Source organism: Lipotes vexillifer, unplaced genomic scaffold, assembly GCF_000442215.2.
Source record: "Lipotes vexillifer unplaced genomic scaffold, Lipotes_vexillifer_v1.1 scaffold2063, whole genome shotgun sequence".
In the NCBI taxonomy this organism is placed as follows: domain Eukaryota; kingdom Metazoa; phylum Chordata; class Mammalia; order Artiodactyla; family Lipotidae; genus Lipotes; species Lipotes vexillifer.
Genome location: NW_006771835.1, coordinates 24,643 through 47,181, shown reverse-complemented (window position 1 = coordinate 47,181; position 22,539 = coordinate 24,643). Strand labels below are relative to the sequence as shown.

Below are 22,539 nucleotides of genomic sequence, written 5' to 3'. Positions count from 1 at the left end.
GAGTAGCCCCCACTCGCCACAACTAGAGAAAGACCACGTGCAGCAACAAAGACCCAATGCAGCCAAAAATAAATCAATAAAATAAATAAATTTATTTAAAAAAGAAAAGAATTAGTCATATTTCTTTTAAAAAACCTGAATTAATTTGTATTCCTAATATCAGTATTTGGAGAATAAGATTTATATGGTTTTGGCTATGATCAGTTCCAACTCAACTATCTGAAAACTGAAATTATTTTAGTAAGATAAAGCAATTGACAGAAAAAATGTAAAGGAATTTTAGCATTTCTTGATTTTAGTAATTAATTTGTTAATGACTTGAAGACATTACTACTAGCTTTCTTATATTCATAGACTTTTAATTATTTAGAAATAAACTAAAAGATTATTTCAATGTTTATGAATTGCACAGTTGTTGCTTGGGAGATTATGATAAGCTGATATTTTCTAGAAAATCTTTACCATTAGTAGTTTCTAGCAGTATGAATATTTTACATTGTGTCACAAGTATTTACATGTTGGGTTTTCACAGGGGTAGTAAATTCCAGGGAGTAGAGAACCCTATTTTACTATTTGTATAGCTCTAGAACTTTATCATGTATTTAAATTTAATGCAGCAAATATTTATTGAGTCTTGTGCTAGGCATGGGGATACAGAAATGAGTAAGACATGGTTCTCAGTTTCAAGAACTCAATCTAGTGTGAGATTCAGATGCTAAGCAGATAATTTCCATATGGATAGAGTGCTATGGAGTGCTATGAAAGTACAGAGGAGGATACTAAGCTAACATGAAGGATTTCAGAAGTCAGGGAAATAATTTTAGAGAATAATTTGTGAGCTGAATCTTGAAAGAAAGACGAATTGAATAGGTAGATGGGTGGGATGGCATCCAGCCATATGAAATGATATGAGCACAAAGTCAGAAGTCTGAAATAGTGTTTTTTAGTTGGTTTATTTTTTGTTTTCTGGGAAGTCACTGGAGTCGATGTGGGTAAAGGTCTGTGTCATGATGGTCCTTGTCTGCTGTGAGGATGAGCTTGGTCTTTACCTGTGGGGCAACATTTCCCATAGTGTGTTCCGGGAAGTGCTTCTCAAAAGTATGTTGTCAAATAAGTGTGTAAAATGTTGCTTAGTGTAAGCTAGGTTTATTGAGTCATAATGCACAGTGACAAGCTGGAGTAGGTAAGTAGCTTTCACTTAATATTTTCCAAGTTTATTTGACCATAGAACCTCTTCCACAAAATATCAATACTTATTAATAACCCACAGTGTAATTCCATGTAGTACACTTTAGGAAATGTTACTGTGCATGTAGGAGATATTAAAGGGCTTTATGTAGATTCTTGTCCTCAGTGTCCAAGTTAATACTGAATTAAGACATTTTGTTATATTAGAAAGTTTAATGGAAATATTACTTTTTTAAGTTCTCAGTATAACTTGAATAAATTTCTGTATTCTCACACTTCGACTTCATTTACAGCATGATGAAAGCATTAGAAGGCATATGGAACAGATTGAGCAAAGAAAAGAAAAAGCTGCTGAGTTAAGCAGTGGACGACATGCAAATACTGATTATGCCCCCAAATTGACCCCTTATGAAAGAAAGAAGCAGTGTTCTCTCTGCAGTGTCCCGGTAGGTTGTCAGTATCAGTATTGTTACGATACGTTATAATTTATTTACTAAAGTTTATTAAACTATGGAAATATATTCTCCCAATCTTTTAAAAGTCATACTAAGGCATCTGCTGACTACCGTGGATTTCTTTCATGATTTTTATGCAAAGTAAGTAGTACAAAAATAGTATCAGCAGTTAGGAGTAGCAGTGCAAAGAACCAAAGCATGCAGTTGCTGCTAAAATGGATGTATACCTGCTTAATGATAGCCCAAGTCAATATTTTTGGGTATTATGACCACAGAAGAAAATGAACATTTTCAGTGCTGAAACTTGAACCTTGATACTTAGAAGAAATGATATTCTGCTAAGGTTGGCTTTGATGACATGCCTTTTTGACCATGTGTCTTCTGGATCAGAGGTCCCCAACCTTTTTGGCACCAGGGACCAGATTTCATGGAAGACAGTTTTTCCACGGGGAAGGGGGGATGGTTCAGGTGGTAACGGAAGCGACAGGGATTGGCAGGTGAAGCTGCTCGCTCGCTGGCTGCTCACCTGCCACCTTTCACCTCCTGCTCTGCGGCCCAGTTCCTAAGAGGTCCAGTAACGGTCCGCGAACCCAGGGTTGGGCACCCCTGTTCTAGAGGATTCTCAGAATTGTATTCTAAAGAAAATATTTTTAAGACTAATATGTAAATGCTAGAGTGATCGCAACTTGCGTATAGTATACTGGATAGAATGTGTAATATTTAAAGTAAGGTATAATTATATGTTCATTACATTGCTTTGATTTTATGCTTTTAGATCTCTTCAGAGGTATATCTTTTTAGCCACATTAAAGGAAAAAAACACCAGCAAGCTGTGAGAGAAAATAGCAGCATCCAAGGGCGTGAACTTTCAGATGAGGAAGTGGTACGCTTTAATTTTGTTCATTTATTGAGTACCTTCTATGTTCTTTTATATTATGAAGAAATCCATGTTCATATATATTTCTGTGATTATTTAAAACTATATTTAATATTTAATAATTACTACAATATAGTATACAAATGTCCTTATTTTAGTATATATATTAAAAGAAACATAGAAATAAGAATTTAATACTGTTTATATAATTTCAGTGCAAAAAAAGGTTTATGGTATTTTGATATTTTAATAATTTAAAAATATTAATTAAATTTTTTAATAATTTTATTTAGTGATGTTCTGTGTTTCTTGGAAAACAGTTAACAATATAAAAATCATATAAATTGATAATTTCATATCAGTACAATACTTAGAAATTTTTGGAAATGCATTATTTATCTACCTATAATTGCTATTTACATGGAATTTAGATTTGTATAAGTAGTTTTATAAATGTTTTTCATTCGACTGTTATTGAGATATGTATGATATTACTAATCTCTGAATTTGTTGGTTCTGTTTTTAATAGAAAATTTCTAAACATACCCAAAGATGAGAAATTCATGTTTGTCAAGCATCTTTTAAGATGTCCAGGAAAAGTTATTGTGGTTCTTTGAGGGCAGTACTTGTGTGTAGGTGCACATGTGTGTTTAACTCTTTTTTGAAGTAGAGCATATATTAATAGAATACACAAATTTAAAGTATATAGCTTGATGAATTTTTACATTTGTTCCACTCATATCGGCACATAACTCATTTCTTGAACCCCAGAAGGCTCCCTCATGCCCCATCTCAGTCGTGCCCCCAGAAGGTAGCTGTTCTCTGACTACTAGCACAATCAATTAGTCTTGCCTGTTCTTGAACTTCATATAAATGATATCATACAGTATGTACTTTTTGTACCTGGCTTCTTTCATTCATCCTTAAGTCTGTGAGATTGATCCCTAATGTTTATATGAAGCTATAGTTCATTCTTTTTCTTGGGTTTTTGTCAGTGCTCTCCAGGCAAAGACTATCAGGAACACATCTACAGTAGAATAAAATTAGGTTTATTGACTTGTTAAAAGAAGGGAAAATGCACACTATGGGAAGTTATAGTTTCTCAATAACGTGTTAGAAAGGACTTACTATAGGATTTGGGTCTTTGCTAGGTGACCTGGAGGTGGCGGGGAGTGTTCAAGGACGTGGGACTTTGCTCTGGAATGGATGCTGTCTGGAAGCAGGGGTAATTCTGTGGATGGTTCTTAATAAATCTTACCTAGGTAGGAGGAACAAAGCTGCTGTTTTCTCCTAAGTTTCTGGATATGACCAGTGTTTGAGGGGAAATTGCACATGGTTAATTTGGCTCACTTCTTTATGATTCCTCCTTTTAAGGATTTTTGCCCCTCAAGTTCCAACTATTTTGACAGCTCTAAACCAAATTCTGTCTCCTCAGCTTAGTAAGACTGCCACTTTCACCTTGCACTGCTCTCTCTTGCCAAAAATTGGCATGAGCCCTTAGGGAAAAATCCAGAGTGAATGTGGAGCTCGCCTCATGTGCTTCCCTCCTTTTAGGGATCATGGTCTCTTAAGTTCTGGCTGTGTTGGCTGTTCTTTAATGCCTTTAAATAGATGTTTTGTATATTTTGTGCAACTTCTGGAGTTGGAAGATTAGTCCAGTATAAGCCAGTCACCGTGGCTGAAATTGGAAGTCTTTAAATATTTAATTTATGTAATATCCATTGTTTGACATAATGCTTGACACATAGTATGGTATTTAATAAGAACTCATTTAGTTGAGTTGAACTGAAAGGTTATACAGTTTAGGTACCATTAATAAAGGTGAAATAAAAAATGGAACTAATCATCTATTTAGTTTACCTGAAATAATATTTTTGGCTTTTAATCAAATCATATGGGTATTTTAAGAGAGAGTAATATGGAATTTTTTTTTTTTTTACTTGAATCATTCATGTGATTATCCCCATTCTCTACTTAAGTTTACTGTTTAGAGCTAGAGTCAGGTGTATGTGTGTTCCACTAAGAAAAAAAATTCTCAATTGGTTCATTAATTAGAATTTAATTATTCCCATTATAAAGGAAATTCTTCCACTTATAAAAATTGTTTGTAACTAAGTTCTCTTAATAAAAAAAACTAAATATATTATTCAGTTTACAAAAAAATATTTTAAATTTTTGTGGAACACTGCTATTATGTAAACTGGAATCTAAATTTTATGTGTTTTTATCTCAATGAGAGAAGTAGAGAAGGAAAGAATATTTAATTCATGTACTTTGGAAGAAAAATGTGTAATATTATCTAACTTTTTTAGCTACTAAAGCATAGTTTGATGTTTAGCTGTTGTGGTTTGAGATTTGATTGAGTATTCATTTTGTGTACTGTTTCAGTATAAAAGTATTAAATTTTCTTTAAGTTCTCAATTCATGTAGTTATTCTTGGTTATAGCCCATTTTTCCTGAAAACAAGTGTGCAATGTAGTTGTGTGATACAGAAAGGCAATTTTATATTTACACACACACGTCATTTTTAATCAGCAAAGGTATCTATAGTAAACATACGCGTTCTACTTAAAGTTATTACTTGTCATCTGTGATGTCTTTATATTAGATACACTTTATCTGTGACCCTTCTTCTTTGACATATAAGATTTTATTTATACCACCTCTGACCTAATAAAATTGGACCTTTGACCTTATGCACTTGACATATCAGATAACTTACTCTTGATCTCTGACACATTTTGTTTCAAGCCTGTTAAACATAATAGGTAGCTGCCCAGCAAGAAAGGTTTAATGTTTTGTGTTTTTATTGTAATTTGACCAGGAAATTTTTCTTATGTTTCTTGAGACTTCACCCAAAGAGCTGTTACGTTTGATTTTTTTTCTCTTTCACCATCTTAGAATGCAAACGATAAAAGTACGTGATTTTTAAAGGTCAAAAGAAACTGGTGCTAGTTTAAATACATTCCAAAATTTAATTTTTCAGCTCATTACTAGAGAAATAGTAAAGTATTGGTTTTAATTAAAACTCTGATTTCTTTTGTGATCCTGTTTTCACACTCTCTGAGGAAGCTGATAGTGATTTTTGTAGGACTTGCATAAAGTACATTTAATTCCATATAGAAAATGAAATTAAAAAGGTTTAAAAAAATTTTTTTAATTTATCCATTTCTGTGTTTGTGAGACTTCTTGGCTCAAAAAGCATATAAATTATACCTGTTTGTCAACCGTATATTTAAATATAGAGAAAATAATAGTTTATTTTCATTTAATTCATGGAAAGTATGAAAACAACTTTTATGAAGAATCTTAAGTTATAATGTATTGAATGTTTACAACCAAGTGTGATTTTACAAATCCAAAATTAGTATTTCTGCTTGGAAAATTATGCTAATTAGGTGATTGAAGGAAAAAATGAAAATTTTAATTAGTAAAAATATAAAAATATCACTGTATTTAATGGGATATAAGCCAATCTCTTTGGCTAGAGTGTGCCTGGCATTGATGTGGAAGAAGTAGTAAAGGGCTTCCCTGGTGGCGCAGTGGTTAAGAATCCACCTGCCAATACAGGGGACACAGGTTCGAGCTCTGGTCCAGGAAGATCCCACTTGCCGTGGAGCAACTAAGCCCGTGCGCCACAACTACTGAGCCTGCGCTCTAGAGCTCACAAGCCACAACTACTGAAGCCCTTGTGCCACAACTACTGAAGCCCGCGTGCCTAGAGCCCGTGCTCCTCAACAAGAGAAGCCACCGCAAGGAGAAGCCCGCGCACCACAAGGGAGAGTAGCCCCCACTCACCGCAACTACAGAAAGCCCACACACAGCAACGAAGACCCAACGCAGCCAAAAATAAATAAATTAATTAAAAAAAAAAAAGAGGTAGTAGATGTCTCCCAGAACTGATGGCAGTCTGAGAAATAACAGATAACTCCGTAATTCCTAATAGATTCATTTTCTTTTTACCTTGGTTATTACGTTTGTAGAAGCACAAGTATTTACTCTCTTTTTATAATCATGTTAGGAAAATATCTTCTTTGCCTTTCAACAGAAAATCAAGTCAAATTAAAAAACTAGAACTCATTTAGAATGGATCTTCATTTCCCCCCAGTACTTCAATCAGTACATTTTATGTTAGTTTGAGAAATGATGTAAAAACATCTTACCCTTTCTTATAGGACATAGTTTCCATTGCCTTCATTTCCTATTTAATAGGATGGGAAAATTTTTATAGTTGTGTGTATATAATTCACACACACATATAGCTGATTGTTAATGTATATATTTCTTCTCACTTTTGGAATTCTTATGGTGGTAAATTCACTCACATTGTACCTGGGATTTGCAGAGAATATGTAGCTATCTGTCTATAGCTGATTTAGTCTTCTCCGTTGGTTCAAGGATGAAATTTTTTTTTTTTAAGGAAGAAATTTTAAGTAGGCAACCAGTTTATCTTAAACCTTAGTTTGATCCGGTAATTTACTTAGTTTCCATAGTTAGTACCCAGCCTCTTTTATAACAATCCTTGGTCCCCATCCTCTTGCTTATTTCCTTAAGATGGCATCTTTGCGTATCGAAGTAAGAGTATGTCATACGTAACCCCATGTTAGGAGGAAAAGTTGGGATCTTACTACATCATATCTTCTGTCTTTTCTGATTTCCAGTGTGAGTTGCTTGTTTACCTGTTCACTTAGTTTACTCAGGGCCACCAATCTGGAAGGGTGGCTAGTGAACTCTTGATCTATTCTTTCCACTTGGACAGTGTTTCAGTGGAGCATCAGCCATTTATTTACCTCCTCCTGATCAGGCCCCCCCTCAGTTCTCTCTGTTTTCATATCTCTGAGACTTTACCATAATCTCCATTCTGGCCCCTGGCATCCTACTGGCTTCTGTCACATAAGAACTAAGGGCATTTGGGGAAAGGTAAACCACACAGCACGGCCATATTAATGGAACATACCCTATTTTGGTGCCAGGAACACCTAGAGAGACAGTTTCTTTTGAGAATCAAAATAATACTTTTGTCATTACTCTGATTTAGCTAACACACCTATCTCCCTTGGGACACACTTTTTTTTCCTCCTTTCATCTCCAAACTTTTTTTGGCTAGAAAGAAGTAAAATTTACTTTAACCTCTCTTTCCTCCTTATTCTAACCAAGTAACTAAGCCTTAAGGTTGCAAAAGGGAACTTTCTCCATACTTTGAAGTAAATGCTATAGGAATCCTCCAGGCTTGATTATTAACATGCTAAAGGGCAAAGTAAATAAATTTATTAAATCTCAGGATATTAGCTTGGCTTATAAAACTCTTGTCTCACTGCATATATCTGTTCTGCATATCTAAAGTTGATTATAAGGTGCTTTTTTTCTTTTATTTATTTTGGAACAAATTCTAATCACCTGTCTAGCTGGGTTGAAATGGGCAAAGGCCATGTGCTAAGAAAGGTAAAATGGATAATCACATTAAAAATTTTGAAATACTACTCCAGTGATACCTGTTTCTCATGCTTCTTCTAATGTTACGTGTTGTGCTTTCACTGCTAATAATCACTGTCTGTTTTTCTCCCATTGATCTTTGCTTTTAAACAGTTGCTCTATTATAAAATGCATTTTAAAATAGGTAACAACTGCAGTTTAGAAACTTAAACTATTCAGTTTTGGATAAAATTTCATTCTGTGACTCTTAGCTCTCAAAATACTATTAACCTGTACAAATGTGAAAGGCCATTTCAACCATATTTTCCTGCGTGAGTCCTTGGTGCGTGTATACTGTAACACATGCTACTTTTCTTTTGCATCATGGTGGTTGCCTAAATTTCATAGTTTACTTAAACTAAGATTATTTTTTCCTTTTGGCATCTGCTTATTTGAGGTTTAGAATGGAGTTTTCTAGATGATATGTTAAGTGTTAAAGGTTATACTTTTTTTAATATAAATTATTTATTTATTTATTCATTTCTGGCTGTGTTGGGTCTTTGTTGCTGCGCATGGTTTTCTCTAGTTGCGGTGAGCGGGCGTTATTATTCGTTGCAGTGTGTGGGCTTCTCATTGCGGTGGCTTCTCTGTGGAGCATGGGCTCTAGGCATGCGGGCTTCAGTAGTTGTGACACCTGGGCTCAGTAGTTGTGGCTTGCTGGTTCTAGAGCGCAGGCTCAGTAGTTGTGGCACACGGGCTTAGTTGCTGCACGGCATGTGGGATCTTCCCGGACCAGGGCTGGAGCCCGTGTCCCCTACATTGGCAGGTGGATTTCTAACCACTGCACCACCAGGGAGGTCCCTATAATATGTTTTTGGCAGTTATTTGCAACAGGTATCCATTGTCTTTAAGAAGTTAATTACATATCTAAACGCTATTGTTTTATAAAAGACAACTCTTAAACTCCCTAAACTCTTAATCCAGATCATGGTAGCTAGGAATGACTAGAACCGTGGCTAGTTCTATACATTCACAGAGTATAGGCTGATACTTTCCCATCTGGCTCTTCAGTGTCAATTACAAGGAGCTGCAGAATTGTGTCCATGGGCGATGTTAAAAGATCAGAGCAAATGTGATCACCATGTCTCAGCTGCTGTCTTTCAGTTGGATGATGGAAGATCTGAAACAGGGTTACAGTGAGACAAACTTACACAGCTCAAGCTGCTTCTACTTGAATATGCTGTAAAAATTTTATAATATGTATTTCTTTATATAGAAATTTTATGCCTGCATAATCTTGAAATCCATAGTATGACGATTTCATGTGGGAGGGGTAAAGGAAATGAAAGATTTATTGATAGTTTATGAGAGGGAACATTGCTGCCCTAATGAGGATAGATGACAAATTTAGTATTTTACATGCCTAATTTAGATAATTCTTCTAATTTTCCTTAATAAATAAGTGATTATAAATGCTTTTACTTTAATTAAGACTTTATTAGGTTCTTTATCTGAAATTCAGTGGCCAGTGTTTTAGTTCCAAAGTAGATATTCATAGAGGAGCAGGGAACACCTAACTCTGATCAAACTTAATGAGTTTTAGTAATAATTATTCTGTCACTTTGGCTTCTTTTGCAGTTGGCAGAGTAGGCACATCTGTTGTGTTAGGAAAATCACAAAGCTATAAAGCAGAATTCTCACAGTCCGGTAGTTTGGTCCTGTCTCTCAAAAAATTTTTTTTTAGATTATAAAGTATCTTAGCATAAAGAATTTTTAAAAGAACAGATACATGTATATGTATAAATGAATCACTTTGCTGTACACCTGAAATTAACACAACATTGTTAATCAACTATACTCCAATATAAAATAAAAATACAAATAAAGTGGCCTAGTTTAAAATTACATTGAAGAAATTTTTATAAAGTGAAAAAATTTTATATATATATATTATTATGTGAAAATTTCAGTCATATAAATTTAATATTTCATTCCTTGTAGATAATTTATATATATTATTTGAGGCAAAGATAAAATATATTACCTTTTCTCCCATATTTCACTAGTGTTGCTGAATTTTCTTTTTAGATATTAAAATTTTACACCAAAAAAAGAAGAAAGTAATGTAGTAAACCCCATATTCCTGTCACCTGGATAATTAGGTGATAACACTTCTTTTTTTTCTTTACATTTGGAAGGATAGGGGAATACATGAGATACAAAGGGTGGGTGGGGGGACCGGGTTCCAGGAGTAGAGCTTAAGTCCTTATGTTTCACAATGAAAAGTCAATATATAATCCTAAAATTGAAAAATGAAGAAGTAGCAACACAAAATATATTAAAGAGTATAGAGAAAAAAAGATAAAATAACCAGCTAAAATCATTGCCTCTGGATTGAGGAAAGAAGTGGGGAAACCAGTAGGAAACTACTTTCCTTGAACTATTGACTGTGTAAATTATGTGTGTGGGTAACTTTGATAAAAGCAAAAGCATTTTAAAAAATTAAAAAAGAAATAGAAGAATGGAGATGTGTCCCTGTTGCTCAGGAGTCTTCCGTGCCCCTTTTTTGTTTTTTGTTTTTTCTTGGTTCAGGATTAAAATTAGATAAATGAATGCATCTGCAACCATAAAAGACCATTATGGTGAAGTTGGGTATTTTGGCTAGTTACATCCTTAGTTCTTTATTCTTTTAAATTGTTGCAATATCCTTTGATGCCATTATAAAAGACAAAATACTAGATTCCATTTTGGCCACTTTGATGAGATTTGCTCAGATAGGTGCATGTATTCTTAATTTCAAGTTGGCTTTTTAGCTTTTTGGCATTGTAGAACAAGTGAATTAAAGCATGTACAATTGACTCTTGCCAGGGTTTCATCTGTGTTAACCATGGGGTACAGAGTGACCTTAGATTTATGCTGGTAACTAGTTCAGTAACTTGGCATTTTAAGCTGAATGAAATTAAGACTTTTTTTACCCTGTTTATTTTCTGATTTGGAGTTTTAACAATTTACAAGTTTTTATAAATGGCTCTCATCAAGGTAAGGAAGTTCCCTAGTTTTGTAAGATCTTAAAAAAATAAGTAGGTATTAATTTTTATTGAAATTTTTTTCTGGATCTTATGGAAAGGTCACTTTTTCCTATATTTTATTTTATTTTATTTATTTTTTTGGCCACACTGCACGCCTTGTGGGATCTTAGGTCACACACCAGAGATCAAACCCGGGCCCTTGGCAGTGAAAACGTGGAGTCTTAACCACTGGACCACCAGGGAATTCCCTCCCTTAATTTTTTTAATGTGATATATTACATTAATGACTTTTCTGTTATTAAACTTATTTGGTCTTGATTTAAAGATATGTAGTTGAGGGGCTTCCCTGGTGGCGCAGTGGTTGAGAGTCCACCTGCCAATGCAGGGGACGCGGGTTTGTGCCCCGGTCCGGGAAGATCCCACATGCCACGGAGCGGCTGGGCCTGTGAGCCATGGCCGCTGAGCCTGCGTGTCCCGAGCCTGTGCTCCGCAACGGAAGAGGCCACAGCAGTGAGAGGCCTGCGTACGGAAAAAAATAAAAAGATATGTAGTTGAATTTGTTTTGCAAGTATTTTAGTTAGATTTTCCTTTCTCAAGATTATATTAGCTTCATAATATAAGCTAACAAGTTTTTCCTTTTTTTTTTAAACTCCTGGGATAGGTTGCATAAAATAGAAATAATCTTTTCTTTGAAGGTTTTGTTTAATGTGTCTATAAAATTATATGTTCTTAGTATGTGTTTTTTCTGAAAAAGTATTTTCTGTTTTTTATTTGTGGTAAAATACACGAGTTAAAATTTATCATCCTATCCATTTTTAAGTGTACAGTTCAGTGGCGTTAAGTACATTCACGTTGTATGCCATTACCAACATCCAGCCACAGAAATCTTTTCATTGTACAAAACTGAAACTCTTTACCCTTTAAACAATAACTCCCCATTCTCCCTCCCCACAGGCCTTGGCAATCACCATTCCTTCTGTCTCAGGATTTGACTACCCCACACACCTCACACAAATGGAATCCTATAGTATTTGTTTTTTTGTGACTGGCTTATTTTGCTCAGCATAAGATTCAACCATGTTGTAGCATATGTCAGAATTTCCTTCCTTTTTAGGGCAGAATAATATTCCATTGTATGTATATACCACATCTTGTTTATCCATGTATGTGTTGATAGACACTTGGTTTGCTTCTACCATTTGGCTATAGCAAATAATGCTGCCATGGACATGTACAAATATCTGTTTGAATGCTTGCTTTCAATTATTTGTATGTATACCCAGAAGTAGATTTCTGGATCGTACTGTGATTGTATTTTTAATTTTTTGAGGACACTAAACTTTTTTTCACAGTAGCTGTACAGTTTTACTTTCCCACAAACTGCTCAAGGGTACCAATTTCTCCACATCCTTGCCAACATTGTTATTTTATGTTTTTTTGGTAGTAGCTATCCTAATGAGTTGGTCAGATTTTAAATTAGCAATTATTTATTTGAATGTATTTTGATTTTCTATGATTTACTACATCTATTTTGGTAAATTTTCATTTACTAGGAAATTATATGTTTTCTTAAGTTTTCAATGGTCTTGGCAAAACATTTTTGATAGTATTCTTTGTGATTTTTAAAGGAATCTTTAACTGTGTCTCCTTTTTCATTTCTAACATTTAAAATTTGTGCCTGTATTTTTTTAAAAATATTTATTTATTTATTTGGCTGCATTGGGTCTTAGTTGCGGCATGAGAGATCTTCGTTACAGCATGCGGGATTGTTTTAGTTGCGACAGGTGGGATCTTTTAGTTGCGGCATGTGGGATCTAGTTCCCTGACCAGGGATCGAACCCAGGCCCTCTGCATTGGGAGCGCGGAGTCTTAGCCACTAGACTACCAGGGAAGTCCTGTGCCTATATTTTTTTTCTTGGTCTTTCTTGTCATGAGTTTGTCTATTTTATTAGTATTTCTAAAGATTTGGTTTTTAGTTTTGTTGATCCTATAGCTTCTTTGTTTTTTACTCAGTAAATGTCATTTCTTGGTTTTATTATTTCCTTTTTACTTCTTTCTCTGAGTTTATTTTTGCCAGTCTTTTTCTAACTCCTTAAGGTGAATGCTTGGCTCATTAATTTTTAGCCTTTTTTCCTAAAGATATCAATTTCTAAGGCCTTTTTTGATACAAAATATTTTCATTATTATTCACTTCTAAATATTTTCTAATTTCCTTCAGAATTTTTTCTTTTATCCATTGGTTGTTTAGAACATTGACTTGAAATTTCCAAACGTAAGAGTTTTGTCTGTTGATTTTTACCTTAATTACAGTAAGCTCAGAGAACGTAGTTTTTGAAATCCTTTGAAATCTGAAGTAGCATAACACAGGGTAAGATTTTGTAAATGTTCTGTGCCTGAAGAGAAATTGTATTCTAGTTACCTTTTCTATCAAGCATATTAGTCATGATATTACAATATTCTATATCTATATTGATTTTTGTTTACTTTCAGTTACTGATTGAGGAGATTAAAGTCTCTCACTATGATCATAAATTTATTTTTTCTTGTTCCATCCATTTTTGCTTCATATATTTTGAGGCTAGGTTACTTAGAGCATACAAGTTCAGAATTGTATATATTTCAATGTATTCAGCCTTTTACTATATGAAATAGCTCTGTAGCATGAGTAATGCTATAGGTGAATAGTTTTCCTTTTTTTCTGCAGGTGCTTTCTGGTTTTAACATCAAGTTCATAATAGATTCACAAAATAAATTGGCTTTTTTTCCTATCTCTGAAGAATTTTCTTAAAGTCTTATTTTGTTTGACTAGTATACATATACTAGATTTCATTTATTTAGTATATGCATGGTGTATCTGTTTCTACTTTAAAATATTTTGGTGAAATTCATTATGTAACAGAAGAGTACATAAGATGTATATATACTGTTTGTAGAATAATAATAGAACAACTGTCTTTGTGCCTACTACTCAGGTTAGTAAGAATCTCCCAGTAGGAAATTTTGTTTGTTTGTATGTGCTTTTGTTTATGAAAGATATTTTCACTGGGTAGACATTTGCAGTTTTACATTTATTTTCTCCAAAAGTTAAGTAGATATCATTTGCTGTCTCGTTGCTTCTACTCCTCATAAGGTCAGTTTGTTCTTCTTTATTCTTTTTCAAAATTTCCTTAGCTATTCCTCTGCTTTTCAATTTCTACATAACCTTTGCAATTAACTTGTAAGCTAAGAAAATCCTGTTTGTGTTTTGATTGAGACTGCATTGAGATAAGTGTGGACATCTTTTAAATATTCTTTCTTTCCATCCAGCCACATGTTTGTCTACTCATATATTGTATTTGTATGTATGTGTCATTCAGTAAAATGTATAGTTTTCTTCATTTAAGTCTTAAGCATTTCTTGCTGGGCTTGTTTCTCAATAATTAGTGGGTTTTACAAGTATTTTGTATTTCAGTTTTTATTTTCTTTTAAACAAAGAGGTAGTTCCAAGGTTATAGATTAGAGTGGTGGCAATGCCTTTTGCTTTATTTTATGAATATGAGTGTTTGTGTGTGTTTAAAAGTGTGAAATGATTCATGGATTTGACTGTCAGATATTTTGCATAGGGGCCAGGCTAATCTTCTGTGCATTGCTTTAATTTAAAATATGTGATGCCAAAATGAGCACTATTCTTTGTTTTTAATTTCAATTTTTATTTCATTATGGTCATAGCTTATGCCTTATATAGGTTCTGCTTTGGGAAATTTAATGATTTTCTTTATAGCTTCATACATTGTAAAATTTTAAGAAGAATATGTTTTTTTCTCTTTGGGTATATATAATATATGTTAGATCAAATTTGTTCATTGTTATGTGAATATTCTTACTTTTTTACAACTATTTTTGTGCTCATTAATATCCTTTTCTCAAAAATGAAGACTGCCAATATGCTATTATTATTTATTCTTGCCTCCTTGTATTCTTAAAATCAGTTTTTGCAATATATATATCACAAAGTTTAATTATTGTGGTCATAACTATTTACACATTTTTAATCTTACTGATGAATTATACCTTTTAAGAATATGAAACATTCCTCTTTCTTATTTAATGCCTCTCTCCTAGAATTTTTTTTTTTGTATTGTTATGGCAAACCTAGTTTTGGTTAGGTTTTTGATATGTATTTTTATATCCTTCCTCTTTCCTCCTCTTCCCTTCATAGTTTTATTTTTGCATCTAGATCTATTACTAAAAAATATACTTTTATTCTAGTTGTTTTCTGCTCTATAAAAAGTTACCATGCTGTATGTGATCTTTTTGAACTTAGCTCTTTTCCACTCATGATTATAGTGCCTAGATTCCTACAAATTGGGAATTTCCTGCTGTTTTTAAAGCACTTTGAGGTATAAATGTTATACATTAAACTGCACTTACTTTAAAGTTTACGATTTAATAAGTTTTGTCATAGTCATACACCCATGAAACCATCACCACGATCAAGATAGTGAACATAATTGTCATCTCAAAAAGTTTAATCATCTGCTATATCCTTGCTGGTTTTCTGCCTACTTTTGTTCTATCAATTTTTGAGAGAGGGATATGGAAATTTTTAACTATTAATTTTTCTATTTCTTTTGGCAGTTCAACCAGTTTTTGCTTCATGTTCAAAGCTTTGTTATTAGATTCATAAATGCTAATCATTGTTATGTCCTCTTGATTAATTGACCCCTTTTTATTGTCAAATGACCTTCTTTATTCCTAATATTCTTTGCTATGTTGTCTAATATTAACATAACCACTCCAGCTTTCTTTTATCTAGTGTTAGAGTGGTATATCCTTTTTTATCCTTTTACTTTTAACCTATGTATTTATTTTTTTGCATACATCCTTTTCTTAAACATTTAAACGTCAATAGACTTAAAGGGAATGTTTATTCTGGTACTGTTGACTATGATATGAAGCTGCTAACTCTCTCAAGCCCTTGTCGCCCAGGGCTTGTGAAAGCCATGCACAACTGGGTAGTTCCAGCTCTGTCTATGAGCATTATTGTCTCTGATTCTGTATTGAAAGGGTGATGTTATTTGTGATCTGTGGTAATATTGTTACTGGGATATTATTGAAACGATTTCTGAGGATGAAGTCTGATACTAATCTAAGTTGCTATATTTGAAATCTGAGAATTCTGCAAAGACATTTTTCATTATAAGCCTTGGTTCAATACTACTGAACCATTCCCTGTTGTAGTATTGAGCTCAGACCTCTTTCCATCTTCACAGCATGATAAATTATAAGCTTGTTGAACTCTGGGCTTTTCTTTGAGTCATCTGTTAAACCTCAGATTAGATCAGAAAGGAATATCAGTATCTGAAAAAGAAGTGTTTACCTCATTTATCATCTGCACCAACCAGAAAACTGATGGAGTATTTGTAATTGTCACTGAGTGGCAGGGGGACAGATGGTGGACTATCATTCTATCAGAAGATGGCCTTTCCTCTGTTACATGGTGTCTGTTTCACAGTATTTCATTAGCTTCATTTTTCTCATCCGTCACTTCAAACAATATAATGCATAGATTGTAGTAGATAAGAACATAAGTGTATCCTACACCTGTAGACAGGGACCTTGGCAGAGTTGAATCTTTTGTATAATTAAAATAGCCTATCGAGTTTTAAAAATTGTCATTGTCACGTGTTTAATTTTTCAAAATGATGCTGTCACAAAGGCCATTATTTTGATAAAAGGCATTACATTTCAGATTTTCTTAAATTTGCTGTTTGACTAAATTTAAAATTTTATTTAAATATAATGGAACTCTCAAACTTTTTTTTTAAGCATTTCTTCAGCACCTGCTTGTGCCCTCTGCACTAGTCCAGGGACCAGGGAAATACAGATAAATAATGTCACTTGAGCCTATCTCTTAATTTTATGCTATCTCTAATAAATTTCATAGTTTCATGAATCTCTAAACACTCATTTGAATATAAATAAACTAGTTTTTGTATATGGTGCTTTCACTTCTGAATAGTGCTTGGATGATAATAATCTGTAGATATGACTAATGCCATCCAAACAATCAGTAATTACAAATCAGCTTTCCTGTGAAATCTTTCTGGGGGATAATCTGCTGGAATAGTTTTATGGAAGAGTGGTATCAGTCAAAATAATAGTTTAGATTCTTTTGGTCTTATTCTGAGTAAAACTCTGACTCTTTAACTTAAGCTGTTAGCATAAGCCCTTGGCACTTAGTATTGAATTAAATGTTAATAAGTTAAATGTTAATGAGCTAACCTGTTATTATTCTCAATATACTATGTCTGTGGGGTTGGTATTCAAAATATCTGGTAAAGTACTGTCTAAAAATGCCATGTTGTTTGTGGTTGAGTATTTCTTTATTTCTTCCCTTCTTTCATCTGCTTCTTCCTCTTTTTCTCTTGATTTTCCTCCTTCTTCTTCCCTTCCCAAACACCTTCATCTCTCTACTCTTCCATCTCTTTTTCACCCCTCATTTTTCTTACCATCGTCATCCAGAGAAACAAGAAAAACAAGTTCCAACCCTCCAGGCCTTCACGCTTTCCCAGTTTTTGTACAAGACAGTGAGGAAATATTGTAAAATACCTCCTATTTATCTTACTTGTAGTTGTGCCAGGCAGGCTTCAAAGAGCAGAATGCCTTATAATATTTTTAAGAATTTAAGAGAAAACATTATTTGGTTCTGGAATTGATTAATATCATTGGATTTTAGATTACAAAGTTGAGAAAGTAAAGGATGAGGTTGAGAGAAAAATGTTGTTTTCCAAACAAAATGTAAAACCCTTGCATTAATTTCTCATCTATTTAGATTAGTAACTTGGCATCCACCCTGCTCTTGAAAGTAAACTTTTGGCTCTAGAGAAATATGCCTCTTGAACATGACGTTTGATTTTCAAGTAAAAATACATTTGTATTACTGTAATGAAATTCTGGTCCTTTTTATTCAAAGAAGAGATATTTAAATGCTTTTTGATCAAGGAAGAATAACATCCTTAAAAATTCTCAGTTCTGTATTATAATATTTTTAAATAATGGGAAGCAAATTATTTTCTTTGATGTAGCACATTTTATGAAATGTATTTATTGTGTGGTAACACTTGAGAGAGCTATAATAATTATAGTTTAATAAAATCCTATAGTGTGTCATTTATATTTTCCTGCTAATCAACTATTTTTAGAACTTTGACATTCTTTCCCAAAGATCATGAACCTATCTATGGCTTAATTTTTTCCTGTCTCTTTTAAAAAATAAAGGACTATGAGAACCTTTAGGAAGAGTCTGATAGAATATCGAGGTCATAAACTTCAATATGAATTATTTCGTTGAATATAGTAAATTATGTTAGAAAGGCCAGGGTTTGGTCTAGTATGCCGTAAAAGGTAATTAAAAGAATAAGAAGGGTATAAACTTTGATTAGATCATCTGTATAGGTATTAGTTTCCTTATATGGTATACTGGTATTTCTTATTGCAGCAATGTTTTTATATAAAAAGTCACAACTGTGACTTTAAAACTAGACTTAAATTTGTGTGTGTGTATGTGTGTACACAGTTAGCCATCATTTATTAGCTTTTGGGCTTGATACATTCATTTCCAGAATGCTAGAAAACGGGGGACTTTGCAACTTACTGTCTAATCCCTTTTCTTTTTTTCCTACTGAGGAAACTGAGGCCCAGAGAAGTCACTTAGCCATGAGTTGTAGAATTTATCCTAGTATAGCTATCTTGACTCACAGTTCAGTGCTGTTTCCACTGCATTGATTTGCTTTTCTATTCCTAAGGAAAAACAGTCTCCCCTCTTAATGGATATTTAGAATTAACAGTGTCAAATACTGAGAATGGCCAATGAAGACTCATTTCTGACTTGTTAGTAGCAGATTAGTACTTATACTGAGCAGGATTCCAGGGTAGGAGCTGTATTTTATAAATTTTTATAGGAAAGAAGGAGATCCAGGGGCCTTTGGATGATTTTTGGTCCTGATTGATTCATATTTTGGAAATGAGTCATAGATACTGCGTCTCAAAGAGTATACTTTGCTCTTCCTTGTGCCTGTGCCATAATAATTAGGATTGTGGATAGATACAAAAAGATGAGTGTATTTTTACGTAGTTATACTTATTCTTCTGCAGCACAAATGAGCCTATAGCAACTGTAACCTAATACAAACAAATCCTTTTTTCCTTAAATAGCTTGCCTTTTCCTTGCATTTCCTTATTACCATTAATTTCACAATAATTAAAATATTAATATATATCAATTGTGGAAAATTTGAGAAAAATATAGTTTGCCTACTGTTAACATTTTGATCTAATTTTCACTCTTTACATATGAATATATGAATCTTACACACTTACTTATATATAAGCTGCATTGCAAGGATTGAATCCTGAATTTTTTTTATTTTTTAAGAATATAAGCTATGTGGTTTAATTGTATACATTGGTCTTAAGATTTTTGGTCTTATTACTTGCGTATGTGATCTGTTTCACACTCTTTAAAACAGAAAATCATTGAGTAGCAATCAGATTTCAAAAAGTCTTCCAAGTACAGCCAGACAATTGTCTACGTGATATGCTACATATGACAACATAGTATGTACAATTATATTAACACAGACTTCTTTTCCAAGGGGTCGGTATTTTCACACATCTAATAGGTCTCGCACACAAGATAACGGAAACAGCAATATCGACGTCTCTCAATCACATTAAGTTCATCAGGCGTATTAAAAGGGTAGCCCTTTTTAAATGAGAATTTTTATACATATTATATATATGCTTTTTAAACATTTTTTTCTACACTATCTCTGTTTTAGATAAATGCAGAGCTTAGGAAATAATACTTAAATGAGAACACCTTGGACAAATCCTCAGGCTCTATCCTACAAGTGTTCCATTCAGGAAGATCTCAGTACTTCTTCTCCACTTTCTTGTAAAAATTTACAAACTGATTCATAACCAAACCACTTTGGAAAAAGAAGAACAAAGTTGGAGATGTTATACTACCTGATTATAAGGCTTATTATAAAAGTTATATCAATCAAGATGGTGTAGTATTACTATCTAGATTGGAAAATAGACAAATGGAACAGAATACAATTTACAAGCTGATTCATAACCAAAACAACTTTGGAAAAAGAACAAAGTTGGAGACTTTATGCTACCTGATTATAAGGCTTATTATAAAAGTTATAGCAATCAGAATGGTGTAGTATTAGTATCTAGATTGGAAAATAGACAAGTGGAACAGAATAGATAAATGGATCTACACCTGCATATTTGTATAACATTTTTTTTTGTACAGCAGGTTCTTATTAGTCATCAATTTTATACACATCAATGTATACATGTCAATCCCAATCGCCCAATTCAGCACACCACCATCCCCACCCCACCGCTTTCCCAGCTTGTTGTCCATACGTTTGTTCTCTACATCTGTGTCTCAATTTCTGCCCTGCAGATCAGTTCATCTCTATCATTTTTCTAGGTTCCACATATATGCGTTAATATACGATATTTGTTTTTCTCTTTCTGACTTCACTCTGTATGACAGTCTCCAGATCCATCCACGTCTCAACAAATTACCCAATTTCGTTCCTTTTTATGGCTGAGTAATATTCCGTTGTATATATGTACCACATCTTCTTCATCCATTCATCTGTCGATGGGCATTTAGGTTGCTTCCATGACCTGGCTATTGTAAATAGTGCTGCAGTGAACATTGGGGTGCATGTATCTTTTTGAATTATGGTTTTCTCTGGGTATATGCCCAGTAGTGGGATTGCTGGATCATACGGTAATTCTATTTTTAGTTCTTTAAGGAACCTCCATACTGTTCTCCATAGTGGCTGTATCAATTTACATGTAGCTGTCCAGTTTTCCCAGCACCACTTATTGAAGAGACTGTCTTTTCTCCATTGTATATCCTTGCCTCCTTTGTCATAGATTAGTTGACTATAGGTGTGTGGGTTTATCTCTGGGCTTTCTGTCTTCTTCCATTGATCTATGCTTCTGTTTTTGTGCCAGTACCATATTGTCTTGATTACTGTAGTTTTATAGTATAGTCTGAAGTCAGGGAGTCTGATTCCTCCAGCTCCGTTGTTTTCCCTCAAGACTGCTTTGGCTGTTCGGGGTCTTTTGTGTCTCCATACAAATCTTAAGATTTTTTTGTTGTAGCTCTGTAAAAAATGCCATTGGTAATTTGATAGGGCGTGCATTGAATCTGTAGATTGCTTTGGGTAGTATAGTCATTTTCACATTATTGATTCTTCCAATCCAAGAACATTGTATATCTCTCCATCTGTTGGTATCATCTTTAATTTCTTTCATCAGTGTCTTATAGTTTCCTGCATACAGGTCTTTTGCTTCCTAGGTAGGTTTATTCCTAGGTATTTTATTCTTTTTGTTGCAGTGGTAAATGGGAGTGTTTCCTTAATTTCTCTTTCAGATTTTTCAACATTAGTGTATAGGAATGCAAGAGATTTCTGTGCATTAATTTTGTATCCTGCAACTTTACCAAATTCATGGATTAGCTCTAGTTGTTTTCTGGTGGCATTTTTAGGAGTCTCTCTGTATAGTACCATGTCATCTGCAAACAGTGACAGTTTTACTTCTTCTTTTTCAATTTGTATTCCTTTTATTTCTTTTTCTTCTCTGATTACTGTGGCTAGGACTTCCAAAACTATGTTGAATAATAGTGGCGAGAGTGGGCATCCTTGTCTTGTTCCTTATCTTAGAGGAAGTGCTTTCAGTTTTTCACCATTGAGAATGACGATTCCTGTGGGTTTGTCGTATATGGCCTTTATTATGTTGAGGTAGTTTCCCTGTGTGCCCACATTCTGGAGAATTTTTATCACAAATGGGTGTTGAATTTTGTCGAAAGCTTTTTCTGCATCTATTGAGATGATCATATGGTTTTTATTCTTCAATTTGTTAATATGGTGTATCACATTGATTGATTTGCGTATATTGAAGAATGCTTGCATCTCTGGGATAAATCCCACTTGCTCATGGTGTATGATCCTTTTAATGTGTTGTTGGATTCTGTTTGCTAGTATTTTGTTGAGGATTTTTGCATCTACTGAATTTTTATTTACCATTATACAATGAATGTTTTTAATATCATTACTGTTGTTTGAAACTAATCAAACCTGTATAGTATCATATTAATTCATGTACCATAATTTATGTAATCAATTCCCTACTGCTGATATTTTGTTGTAAATCTCACTGCAGTGTGAATATATTTATAGAGTAATATTGTTGTAGAAGTAAATTACTTACAGTTTCTTTTTTTTTTAACTGAACATTTATTAATTATTAAGTAGACTGGGCTGTGAAAATCTTTGGTTGTTCGTATAGAATGGAGGCAGGTGGGCTTCGCTGGTGGTGCAGTGGTTGAGGGTCCGCCTGCCGATGCAGGGGACACGGGTTCATGCCCTGGTCTGGGAAGATCCCACATGCCGCAGAATGGCTGGGCCCGTGAGCCATGGCTGCTGAGCCTCCACTTCCAGAGCCTGTGCTCCACAACGGGAGAGCCCACAACAGTGAGAGGCCTGCGTACCGCAAAAAA

The 22,539-nt window shown here is 33.8% G+C and overlaps 1 protein-coding gene across 1 annotated transcript in view; it reads left to right on the top strand.

Annotated features, from left to right (window-relative positions):
* LOC103068938 (S phase cyclin A-associated protein in the endoplasmic reticulum-like) overlaps positions 1 to 22,539 on the top strand; it is a 110,380-nt gene that overhangs the window by 77,867 nt on the left and 9,974 nt on the right. The window contains 2 exon segments of the mRNA XM_082931248.1: positions 1,482 to 1,634; positions 2,419 to 2,526. Of these exon segments, the coding sequence (XP_082787374.1) occupies positions 1,482 to 1,634; positions 2,419 to 2,526 (261 nt within the window).